This window comes from Sinohyriopsis cumingii, chromosome 17, assembly GCF_028554795.1.
Source record: "Sinohyriopsis cumingii isolate HCF-2022 chromosome 17, ASM2855479v2, whole genome shotgun sequence".
NCBI lineage: Eukaryota > Metazoa > Mollusca > Bivalvia > Unionida > Unionidae > Sinohyriopsis > Sinohyriopsis cumingii.
The window spans coordinates 28,801,252-28,813,815 of NC_142977.1; the positions used below are offsets into that span (position 1 = coordinate 28,801,252).

The 12,564-nt window shown below is 33.5% G+C and overlaps 1 protein-coding gene across 4 annotated transcripts in view; it reads right to left on the reverse strand.

The window, feature by feature from the left end:
• Nucleotides 1–1,937: 1,937 nt before the first annotated feature.
• Nucleotides 1,938–12,564, reverse strand: part of LOC149778331 (uncharacterized) — a 46,114-nt gene continuing 35,487 nt past the window's right edge. For all 4 annotated transcript variants that reach the window (XM_089939144.1, XM_089939143.1, XM_089939141.1 and 1 more), the window contains exons 9-10: nucleotides 8,629–8,761; nucleotides 1,938–7,224 (exon numbers count right to left, since the gene is read on the reverse strand). In XM_089939144.1, coding sequence (XP_089795270.1) covers nucleotides 7,125–7,224; nucleotides 8,629–8,761 — 233 coding nt within the window. In that variant the 3' untranslated portion in view covers nucleotides 1,938–7,124. The remainder of the gene's footprint in view (nucleotides 7,225–8,628; nucleotides 8,762–12,564) is intronic.

Genomic DNA, 12,564 nt, shown 5'->3' on the forward strand with positions numbered 1-12,564 from the left:
TAACAGCTGCCTCACTAGGCGCTCAACATTAAGAGGTTTGTGTTAGGACTGGTTGGTCTGGTGTCAGGGTAATATGATTGAGTAGGATGTGATGCTACATGTCTCCGGCACGATGCCCCAAAGCTAGACATCACTATAAACTGCCACACTGTAGACTTCGTAGCAATAATACTGTAAAATTGTTAAACCTACATTAAAAATCTAAATCACACACACACACACTATTAACATTGTAAGGTGCATGCAATATGTTTACCTCACAGCTGTGCCTATTTTGTATGTAGCATAAGCATACAAGTGGTTTTGCTGCTGTTTTACATAAAGTTTGGGGAAATGTTCAAATCCAATTAAGGGCTGAACCAAGACACTGAAAATTATTTTAACTGGCCACCTCAGACTTTTTGACTCCAACAAATAACTGCTTAGACTTTATTCAGGTTGGTGAATATATGTGGTACAAATGTCATTACAGGAACATTGTTATCTTTAATAAAATATTGTTATTATCATAATATATTATCTTTAATAAGACATTGTTATCTTTAATAAAGATATTGATTACTCGTTTCAAATTCTAAAAGCACTGTCTTTGTGTTGTAGTCAGTGTTTTTCTTGCTCTGAGGAAATCCATCAGTCAGGAGAATACATACAGGGTGTAAAATGCAAGTGGTATAAGAAGGCCATTTTTCTGATAATGGACTGAAGTGACCCTGACCTAAAAACTTGTTATCTATATTAATGGGCTTACCTCTAAACTGCAAGCAACCTACAACGTAAACCCACAACTTTAAAACATCTAACTCTAATGAAAACCTACTCAGCGAAACATTTCTGTTTCTTGTTGCTTATTGTGTGTGTGTTTGTGTTTGGGGATGGGAGAGATCTGTCTCTGCCTCCCCACTGCCATGAATCTGTCCCTGGCAACATCATTCTGTGGTAGATCTATGGTTGATTTCACGTGTTATATTCAGAACTTGCCAGTACTGAAAGGCTTCTATACCAAGACACCTTCCAAGTTGGTCAAGTTCTGTTAATTGTAGATATGTTTCACAGTGGATCAGCATTATTTTGTCATATGTGTAAGACCTTTCTTAAGAAGAGGTTATTAAATGCTTTTTTAATTTTTGTAACAAATTTGTGGGCAGATTGGCATCCTTCATGCTATCAAATTACCGGTAGGTCAGATTCTATTAAGGTTGTTTTTTAGAAGTCAATCCAAGGATTCTCTTTTTGTACAAATTTCAAAACCCTTAGTGCCATAAGGTTTTGTAAAATATGGAGTAATTCAAAGTTGTTCCAGTAACTGTTGTCACATTTGATGGCAGCTCTGCATCATTTTGTATAAACTGGAAAGGCTTTTATAACCAGTTTACTTTCAGTCAAATTTCTTCAAACGTTGCTGACTAGTTACAAGAGGAACTAGTTTTAAGATTTTTATTTTAGTAATGGTGGCCATATTTGATAGATCAGAATTATTGGTATAAATTTGGAAATTATCCAAGCCATTGTATTGTTTGTCAAACACTTAGTCAATTTCTATAGAGATGGTTTAGAAAAGTAGCTAATTTTTTTTATCAATTTTTAGTAATGGTGGCCATACTTGATTGAGGATCAGATTTATTTTACAACTTTGAAGTTCTCTAAGTCATATTTTTTATTTGTCAAATATTTGGTCAATTTCTATTGTGATGTGTCTGAGAAGTAGTTAAAAAGATTTATTAAATTTTTGTTAGAAATTGGACAGCCATCTATTTCAGGACAATTTCTGTCATATTTAGTCAAATTCTGCTGCATTGAATTTGAGAATAAATTGTTCACATATTTTTCAATGGCCATGTTTGATATCAACATAATTTGTAAAACTTCAAAGTCTTTAATGCCAGGATGATACAAATTCTACTGAGTGAATTTTTGTGAAGAAGACTGAAAGGCGTTGATGTGAGAATGCTTTATGTAAGAGCATATGCAATTTTATTTGTCAGAAAAAGTTGTAAATAGCAACTGTGAATAGACAATGCACATTGGGTGATGCAATGCAGGAGGATCATATGATAAACTCACCTGGCCTCATAGTCAGGTAAAAAAGGAATATTTGTGCTCTATGTTACATACTGTGGGAAATCTAGGAGGCAAATGGTTGAAATTCAATAAAACAAAAGGTTTTCACACTACCATAATGTCTACAAGTACAGATGGACAGACCAAAGATTATCCAAAATAAATGAAGACATTAGAAGCATGATTTAGAAAATTTGTTTCTAAGCAATTTACGTTTAAAAGTTACTTGTCCATGGCTTTTTCAAGTTTAAGTTTCAACTCTAAAAGTTTCTGAAATTTTTACATTAACTGGCAAGGTATAAATATATAATCAAGAGGACAAGAGTCAACATATAAACTGACAACACAAATGAATCCAGGAGAGTTTCAGATATGCCAGGGATATATACAAATTACAAGTGTTACATCAAACAGATTTTGATAGCAATTGCCAAAGAAAAGACAGTTACCAGTCTACACACAACCTGTTTATTCTGTATTTCAAAAGTTTATAACAAAAAGTTTTAAAAAAATAAAATATTATAATAGTATCATTCAAATGAATCAAAAATATAAAATGTTTGTCAAACAAATGTACAATTTTGTAAAAGACATGGATCTAAATTAAAATGTATATAAACTGAGACTTGTCAGAAGTAACAAATATGTACATAAACTGAGACTTGTCAGAAGTAACAAATATGTACATAAACTGAGACTTGTCAGAAGTAACAAATATGTACATAAACTGAGACTTGTCAGAAGTCACAAATATGTAAATAAACTGAGACTTGTCAGAAGTAACAAATATGTACAGATGAAAAGAAAGTTTTGGAAAAATCAAAGGACTTATAAACATGTACAAAATATTGTACAAAATTATTAATAATCTTTGACAAAGACGTCATTCGTTTATATATTTTCATTAAGAGTTATTGTAAAACAAAATTATATAGAAAAATACCACCATGTTTAACAGTAAATCAATGCATAGGACTGACTTCCATGCAATGAAATCTAGTGATAAGGGTCCATTTTAACGTACAGGTAAAATATACAATATACATACAATGTTCTGTCATTTTAGTGTGATTCATGTTGCAGGTGAGGTCACATAAGACTGGAGTATGTTCTAATCAGGTTGTATTATAAAAGTAACCCATGTTCCAGGTGATGTCATGCAATAATGGGGTGAGTTCTAATCGGATTGTATTATAATGAACAAACCAAAAATATTTTTTTCAATCATGTGAAAGTAAATATTGTTCTCCATAGTCAAGTACTAATTTAAAGTGAAATAAAGGGAGTAACAGCAAGACAAAATTTACTTTAAATACTTGTTTATAACACACATGAAGCAGATCAGGGTCTATGTTGTTTGTTCCACTGATTACTCATAACAAACTGTGTAGACAGAGATCTGTTGGTGCATTATGAGTATATGTGACAAACAATGTGGCATATCCATGTAATAAAAGGAATAGTCATACAGCAAGTTGCTTTATAGTAGAGGATGCTGTATGGTTTTCATTTAAAAATGTCATTTTTTTCTAGTGCTGCCAAAGGCTTTACTTATGAAGGCCAGACACTTCATGCAACAAAGTGCATGAAAGTATTTGGACCAGAAAGCAAGAAATCTTGTAGTAATGCCAAATTGAAACCAGTCTTAACAGACACCTCATTATAATGGACATATTTAAAAAAGTTAAAAACTAATTTTGTTCATTTTCTTTCAAAACTAACCTCCTGTTTATAAGGGGCATAATGTACAGTGTCCTTTGCTGACAGGCAACAATATCAAAAGAGATGAAGTTAATTAAGAGAGTAAAAGAGAGGAAGAGTAAAAGAGAGGAAGAGAAAATGAAATCCACTCCAACCCAAACACTGGTTCCTTTTCACGATAAAATATATTCTTTTTCATCATCAATACTATATAAAAAAAATTAAAGATCAATCAACCAACTTGACTGATACAAAATTGGCTATCAATGGTCCAAATTTAACGTAAATTTTGAAATAATAATACTAAAATTGTGTGTGTGAATGTATTAACTAAGTAAATATTTGACAAAATACAATTGCTGATTCACATGATAAAAAGGTTTTTTTTTAAAAAATTTGAATACTTTGTTTATCTACATGTACATGCATGGAATGATGTCTAATCAATGCTATTTCTAATTTCTGCTTAGTGGAAGCAGTATTTATTAAGTCTCAAATTAGGATCACTCTTTTGAAGCCACCATATTCTTTTATTACATTAGGTAAACAAAATAAAATGTAAGTGCACTGCAAAATAAAAATAACTTACAAAGTAAATTACCACCACTGAATAACACAACTTGCACAAATGAATGTAATACTACAATAAGTTCTCTGACTGCACAAAAATATACAAATAATCCTACATCAGCATTCCTCTTTTTTGTCATTTATCAAATAAATTAAATGGGTTTGAAGTCTTTTGAATTTTCATAAGTAAACAATGAAACAAGTCTAGATTTGATTTACCATTATGAAGAGGTGAGAATGTTTAGTTCAGTAAACTGTGAGAAACAATTTCAGTTTTGACTTAAAGGGTAAATTATTCTTTTTTGCCAACACCATCTACTAAAAATGAGTTACTAGATGTTTCAAATGAGGTATTATGGGTTATTCTACTCTGATTATAAATGTTATAATAACATGAAGAAAAATAAAATCATTAAATTTAGGTTCCTGTTCTGACAGGCAAATGCAGCCTGACATTAAAAGCTTTATTTCTTTAATTAGAAGCTCACAATCACATATTTGCCACTTTTACATCCATTTTGGACCCTCCAGCGGCCTAGTGGTTTGAGCATTCCGCCTTGGATGCGAGTGGTTGAAGGTTCGATCCCTGGCCAAGTCAATACCAAAGACTTACAAAAATGGTACAGACAGCTGCCTCGCTCGGCACTCAGCATTAAGAGGTTAGTGTTAGGACTGGATGGCTTGGTGTCAGAATAATGTGACTGGGTGGGACATCATGCTACAAGTCTGTGGCATGATGCTCCAGTGCTAGACATCACTATAAATTGCCACACTGCAGACATTGTAGCAATATGACTGAAAAATTGTTAAAGCTATGTTAAAAATCCAAATCACACACACACACACACTCTCTCTACACCCAATTTACAATTAATAAGAGAATATGTTTCTGTAATAAGTACACTGAGTAATGTCATTTTCTAAATCTGTTCAAATCATGTTACATAAGATGACTGACAACTGAGTGACCTCGCCTTAAGTGCGGCATGCTTTTAGCAATTCCAGAACATGGAATAACAGAAAAAATGACAAAAACTTACATACATAAATGCAATCCATTTAAATTCCAATGATGCATGAAACAAACATATTTGTTCACGAAAAAGTTCTAATCCAAACAAACAAAAGACTATTCACTCAATTGATGTGCATTTCCTACTGGAAGTATTTCATAATTTTAGGTTGTTTGCAACCAGATCACTCTTGTATTTTTTCTTTTTTTCTTCAACCAAAGTCTATGATATTCCCCAGCCATATACATTTCAAGGGATTTAGTTTCCTGGCTTTCTAACCACATTAGCGGTTTCTCAAATGCAAATATGGCTTTCGAAACAGCATGAGTTGCTTCCAGTGGTTTCTCCTGGTTACTGTCATTAGTAGAGTCTGTTGATTGGGATTAAAAAATTGGGGGGGGGGGCGCACCTAAGAACTGGATGATGTCGGCAACAGTCTTACATTCAACATTAGGGCAGTCCTCATCAATTTTTTATTTAGTTCTGAACATTGTCAGATGAGTTAAAATGTCCCCGTAGAACAACTTTTTTTTATGAATCACTTAAAATTACAATCCTTTTCACAAAATAAGCTTTCATTTTCCTAGACATCTCCATTGTGAGATTCAATCGGATTTCACTGGAAAGTACACTTAATTGTTTGAATAGACCTTATTTGTACTGTAGTTACATTATGCAAAGAACATATATCTCTTCTGGTCTGCTCGGCAACAGATTGTAGAAAGAGTCAGCAAGTTCAAAAGACATGCTGCAGCTAATTGTTTTCTGTGATTTGTCATCATCTAGATGTCGATAAACAATGGTCAACAATAAGCTGGTCCTCTGTATAATCAGTGAGCTGTATTTACAGAGATCAAGTCACTGATCTTCTGTATAATCAGTGAGCTGTGTTTACAGAGGTCAAGTCACTGATCTTCTGTATAATCAGTGAGCTGTACTTACAGAGATCAAGTCACTGATCTTCTGTATAATCAGTGAGCTGTGTTTACAGAGATCAAGTCCCTGATCTTCTGTATAATCAGTGAGCTGTATTTACAGAGATCAAGTCAATGATCTTCTGTATAATCAGTGAGCTGTGTTTACAGAGATCAAGTCACTGATCTTCTGTATAATCAGTGAGCTGTATTTACAGAGATCAAGTCACTGATCTTCTGGAATGACTTTTGTGCTAAATGAAATTTGAGACTTGTGTATGGCTAATCATGCATAATTTTGGGTGTTCAATAGCCAGTTAGGAATACAATACCTTACCTTGCCTGAATACAACAGTGTCTTATTAGAGTTAAATCATGAGTGTAAAAACACAGTCTGTCCAATCAAGTGCAGTAGTTTTTGATGTAAAGGTTTCAGCTGATAGATATATAAAAAATTCAGTTTTTATTAAAATTATAATTATGATATTGGGGTCCTTAGCATGACCACCTTTTATCTGGAATTGCGTTATAGCATAGCATATTATAATGGGGAAGAGCTGTAACAATGCCATGAATATGATATTAACTCTATTCTCGAAAATTTCATAATGCTAAAAAAATATTATGCACTATTATTTTTTTCTTCTCCAAAAACATCATATCTAATTAATACTCCAGTAAGGTTCTTTCCAAATTTGAAATCTTTGTAAAAATTTGATCAGGTGATTTTCATACAGCAATTATCTATTGTTGTTCTCTTTGAATTTGAATTCATAAACTCTTCACTTTCCATTTGACTTCTTGCTAGTAACTTTGCTAATGGTTGATGACACAAATCTGTGTTGTTGCTGCCCTGGAAACCAGCTCCCTAGGACACCACACAGGCCCACCATCCCCATCCTTCAGCAGAAGCAACATCCGGTACCACCTCTACAGGAGGTTCTTTAAAGTCACCAGGGAAATACAACCTGCAAAACGGAGGAAACTAACATGTAAACTGTAATGCATTCCAAGTTCTACAGTCACACAATGCTAGTCAGCATTCAACACCAACCATTTCAGTAATGGTTACATTTGTTAGAGTTTGATTCGACATACCATTAAATGGCAAGTATTCACTTTATCTGGATTCTTATACATTCATATTTCTTTGGAAGGTCATTATTTAGATGCCCCAAGAAGTGCATATGGCAAAATCAATGTTAAAGTGCATAGACATTTTTGGACAAAATGAACCTAATAGTGTTATCCAGTACAATCAAGATTGAATGTCACGTGCTGTGATGCCACAATGAAAGTTATGCATACTGATAAACAAATTTGTACTACCCTATATTGTGATGATTCTACTAGATATACACTTTACTTGACATAAGTTTAGTACATGGCCACCATTGTAAAAGACCATAGAAATCGATGATTTTCATCTGAAAGTTTCTTGATGACAGATAAGGTGCAAAGCATTCAATAATCATGATTGAATAGACTTTGGTTAAAGAAAATTATTTAGTATTAAATTTTAAAAGAACGTTTTATATTTAATTTAAAATAAGGAAATGTGCATACAAGACCCATGTGACTTTCACTATTATAGTTTATACAAGCATTGTTCATTAGTTAATTTTTTAAAACACTTTTTTAAAAAAATTGTTTTCAGGTATGTAAGAATGATTATAAAACAAATATTAGTTATAATTTTCTTAGGTATCTAAAATCAGAGGAAAGAAATAGATCATGATTTGTATGGATTCATAATGTACTAAAATTAGAGGATATGAAAAAAATTTTACTCAGGTATTATACAAGAAAGTTTTTCATGAGGAGATCTGATTGATTGATTGATTAGTGTTTCAAGTCACATCAATACATGGCAGGTTACATTGGCTTAAGTAGCATTAACTGAACTCATGCAGCCAGGCCCCAAAAACTGTGTGGATTAAACACAATGATAACTGCTCTGTGTCAGATTTTGGCACTTGCTGGTACCAACATAAAATTCAATATAAGCCACCAGGCAAAGTAAAAGATTTACATGAAAATTTAAAATAATATTCTGGAAACATCAGCTTGATAAAATGTTTTCTTAAAATTAAGTGAATTAATTTATTATGAAGGAAAATAAATTCTGTCATTTTCTATAAAAAAAATCTCAAGTTTTGTCAGTAATTGATTTGTGGAAAGACATCTTATTGTTACAATAAAATTTCTTTTTTTAATGGTTCTAAAAATGTGTGGTTTATAGCAACCCCAAAATCCATGAAAATTGGTACCCCCCACCAAACAGATAGATAGGCAGATACACAGGTAGGTAGATAGATAGACAGACACACAGACAGACTGACTGATCAATGCAAATAGATAGAATAAACTACCTGACCGTATCAACAAAATACTTCCCACTGTCGCAATGCAGGAACATGTCACTCCTGTCATCACTGACACCATTGCCATAACTATCAGGAGTGAATGGATACCGCACTGTCTCTACACCAAGGACTGGCAAATCTGCAAGGAAAATAGGAATAATCTGCATGCATTGCTGTCTCACAATTTTAGCAGGAGTCCCTTGGAGACATGATGCTCTAATAAGAAAAAAGAATTTCCAGGAATTCAATTCACTTCATTTTAACCGCTGAGTGTTGAAACCATCTCTGATAATAAGATGATCAAATGAAATGATGTGGTCTGGATTCCAGATTGGAAAATTTTCATTGAGAAACATCATTAAAAATATTTCGAGAAAACCCTATGTTGATATGACCATCCAGTAAGGGTTGTTCCAGTAAAACATATCCCCCGCCAGTAATTGAAAGATTGTCCCAAGGCCTGTTCTATAGACATAACATTTTGTTCCTCATGCCATTTGATTTTTAACTATATTTGGTGTGACAGTTTGTCAGAATATATCAACATTTAGAACAAAATAGACATAGCTGTGATGATATTTACAATGACAGAATTTAGTGGTTGAAAGCCCCCCCCCATCATCATCATTATAAGAGTACATCAAAAGAACATGCTGCAATAGCTAAGCAGCGAGATCAAAGGCTTTGACTGGCAGCTGGGTGGGAAAATCTACTGATATTTACAGTGCTTGAATTCAGAGGCAGAAATACCCAGAGATGTACATGTGGTCATTTATAACAGTACATCAAATAAACAACTTTAGCTTTCATTATTGTGTTCATTTCCAAGTGTAACGGAATAAGCAGTGCACGTGACCTCGGAATCATGACATGTTGAGACACAGACTTGAATTAGTATTTTGGGGTTCAACGGCAAACTGACGAAGATTGTGAGATTCAGGAGAGGGCTACAGTTGCTAGAACTGATAGTTTGAAAGGGACATTAGCCAAGTGTAAGAAAGTGTGTGATGCATAGCTTAGTGCTTTGAATAAGACCTTCTTTGGATCGAAAAAATTCAGACTCACTCAGATGGACAAGCAAGAGCTATGTCAGTATTATAAAGAATGTAGAAATTAAAATCTGGCAACCACTAGTTCTTATAACTGGCGTAGTTTTCTGAGAAGGGACTGCAACTTTTCCTGATGGGACTCATATTTTTACCAAAATGGGAGCCATGGACTCTTAGTTTTAAAATCCTAATGAGATCTCTGGTTCAAAACTTTTCTTTTTGGGACACAGATATCCAAGAGAGAATACCCATGGGGCCATACATGTGAGATTTTGAAAATTGCACAACCATAAAGAACAGTAACTTGTTCAAGCTAGTTATGCATATGCATTTCAGACAGCAGGCAATGAAAGAAGTTCACAGCACAGAATAATATTTGTACACAGAGGAGGAGGATCATATTAAATTCAGATACAATTAAAGATTAATGCTCATAGGGAACATCAGAGAATCCCCATACAACATAATTAAGTGTGTGTAGATCTCATGTTGGCAGAACCACTGAGCAACGAAAGAATAAAAAGACAAACTTTTGTATCATGCAGATGTATGATTAAATGATGTACATGCCCTCTATGTGCAAAAATTAAATGACATTAAACATAAGAGACTGCCTGATCTGTGTAAACTCAAAGCAAGATGGATAAAATTTGTCCTGTTTGTGTTAGGTTCTTCCTATGTATATTTTGATCATGGTGGTATTTTCTGCAGACCTTTTGGCACTTAGTTACAAGCCATCATTTGGTATTTGTATTGCAAAATGGATAACTAAAAAAGTCTATTATCTAGTACAATACATTTTTAAGCAGTGTCATTAACTGATGATGAAATTGATGAAAAAATACTTGATGTCATTCTGATATATTGATTCTTTACTACACTACTAATCTGTTCATCCTGATTCTTTAGTCTCACTGGTACCAGTGCTTTTAATAAAACTGTAACTTCTATTTTCTTGCAATCTAAATATTTGTAATGATGTGTAATTGTCAAAAGGTAAAATGTGCTTAGTGTTGTAAAATCTAAAACTATTAATTAGCAAGGGACTAAAGTAAAAAGTGGACAGAAATTATTGCCATGTTACAGTGCTGTTAGAAACAACAGAATAGTCGTACAAGATGTATTTTGCACAAAGTTGTAGAACTAGCACTCGTATTGTCACCATATATTCTACTTAAATAATTATATCATTATTTCTGTATATTCCTATCAGTATTTTCCCAGTGGTAGTAATTTTCTCATCTGATGTTGTTCATTTCTTGCGCAATTTTTACACATCAAGAATTCTCACCGTATCATTAAAAAACAATGTAATCTGCACCAAATTGAGTTGTTTGAGAAGAAATTGAGTTTATTAACCCAAAAATCACTGAAGCTACGAGTTCTTGCATTAAAGTCTCACATTAAATAACATTTGAAGTAGCCACGATAGTAGTTTACGATGCAACTGTACCAATTTCACCTTTGGTATATCCAAATCTTGAATGTGATGGAGGAAAACAGCTCCAAAAAAGCACATCAATTTTAAAACCTGTTCAATGACTATGAATCAAGTATCCGAGTCCAACTGAATTGCTAGAAATTTTTGAATTCTTCTGACAACATCATAATTAGCTGTCAAATATGGAGTAAGCCTATAGTCTTTATGCCATCCCAACCAAGACCCCACCACAACCACGTGACCATGCCCAATGACATCACAGTAATAATTGCTATACAACTAGAGATGACATCTCTTCGAGAATTTTGATTTCAGTAGAGCTGTAACAGAGTGGAACAGTAAGAAAGAGTGACAGATATTTAAGTGTTAGGGAGATATTTAACAATGGCTATTCCCACCACCGCCACTTCCTCATTGGAGATCACACACACACAAAACTTAGAGTACATCCTGAAATCCTGGCAGTATCCCTGCAGAGGAGATAATTTGACTATTCAATTTTATTGGTCTCTGGTTATCCCATGGTATTTCTGTTACTTGAACAGTATCTTACAGTATGTCCATTCAGCATGGTCAAAAAAGGCTTACAACCATTGAGAGTTGTTCAAGGACTCACATTACTACAGATGTGAAAGAACGAGAACCATACTATAAATCAGTGAAGACAAAATAGAGTATATATGTGTTTGACTGTCCCTGATTGGTTGATAATGAAAGCAAGATTTTAGTTTTAAAAAATCTTTTGAGAGCTTGTCCTACTTGTAACTGAAAAAAGTGAGGGACATTGTTTTATGAACATAATTTCCATCCCTTTACAGACCCGAGTTTGGACGACTCATTACTGAAATCAGCAGCTGACTCTTTGGTGCAGTATTGAAAGCACACATTTCAAATTTGTAAAGATCCAGAAAATGGTGCGGCTGTTATGTTTTTTTTCTTCACAAAAGCTGTCGTCATAGATGTGTCTATATTGACATAAATTTGATCATGAGCACTCAAAATTTTAAGTTACTGAATTTTAATGTGGTGTTTGCACAAATTTACAGTGGGATATGAATTAGTGCAGAGTCCTGAACTCTTGAATTTTGTGCAGAAATATGGAATCCAAGCAGAATACATCTAGAAATGTAGAGGTTTTCAATCTTGGATTTAGTCTCCCCATTGTGTTTCACGCTGATATGCATATTCACAGAACATTTGTAGAGTAGTAGGAAAAGTAAGTGAGAAGTTTAGATACATATCATAAACAAGACAAACAGTATGTGGGGGGAGAAGATCATAAGAACAGGCTGGAATGGAGAAGTATAATAAAAACAATAATGAGTAGAAGTGTGCCTCTTTTTTTTGTGTGCAACATTATTTTCTTAGCTACAGTAAGAAATTTCATCAAAAGGAAGACAATAAAGGGTGTACAGTTAACTAAACCAATATGAATTTAGCTACTTAAAAGAT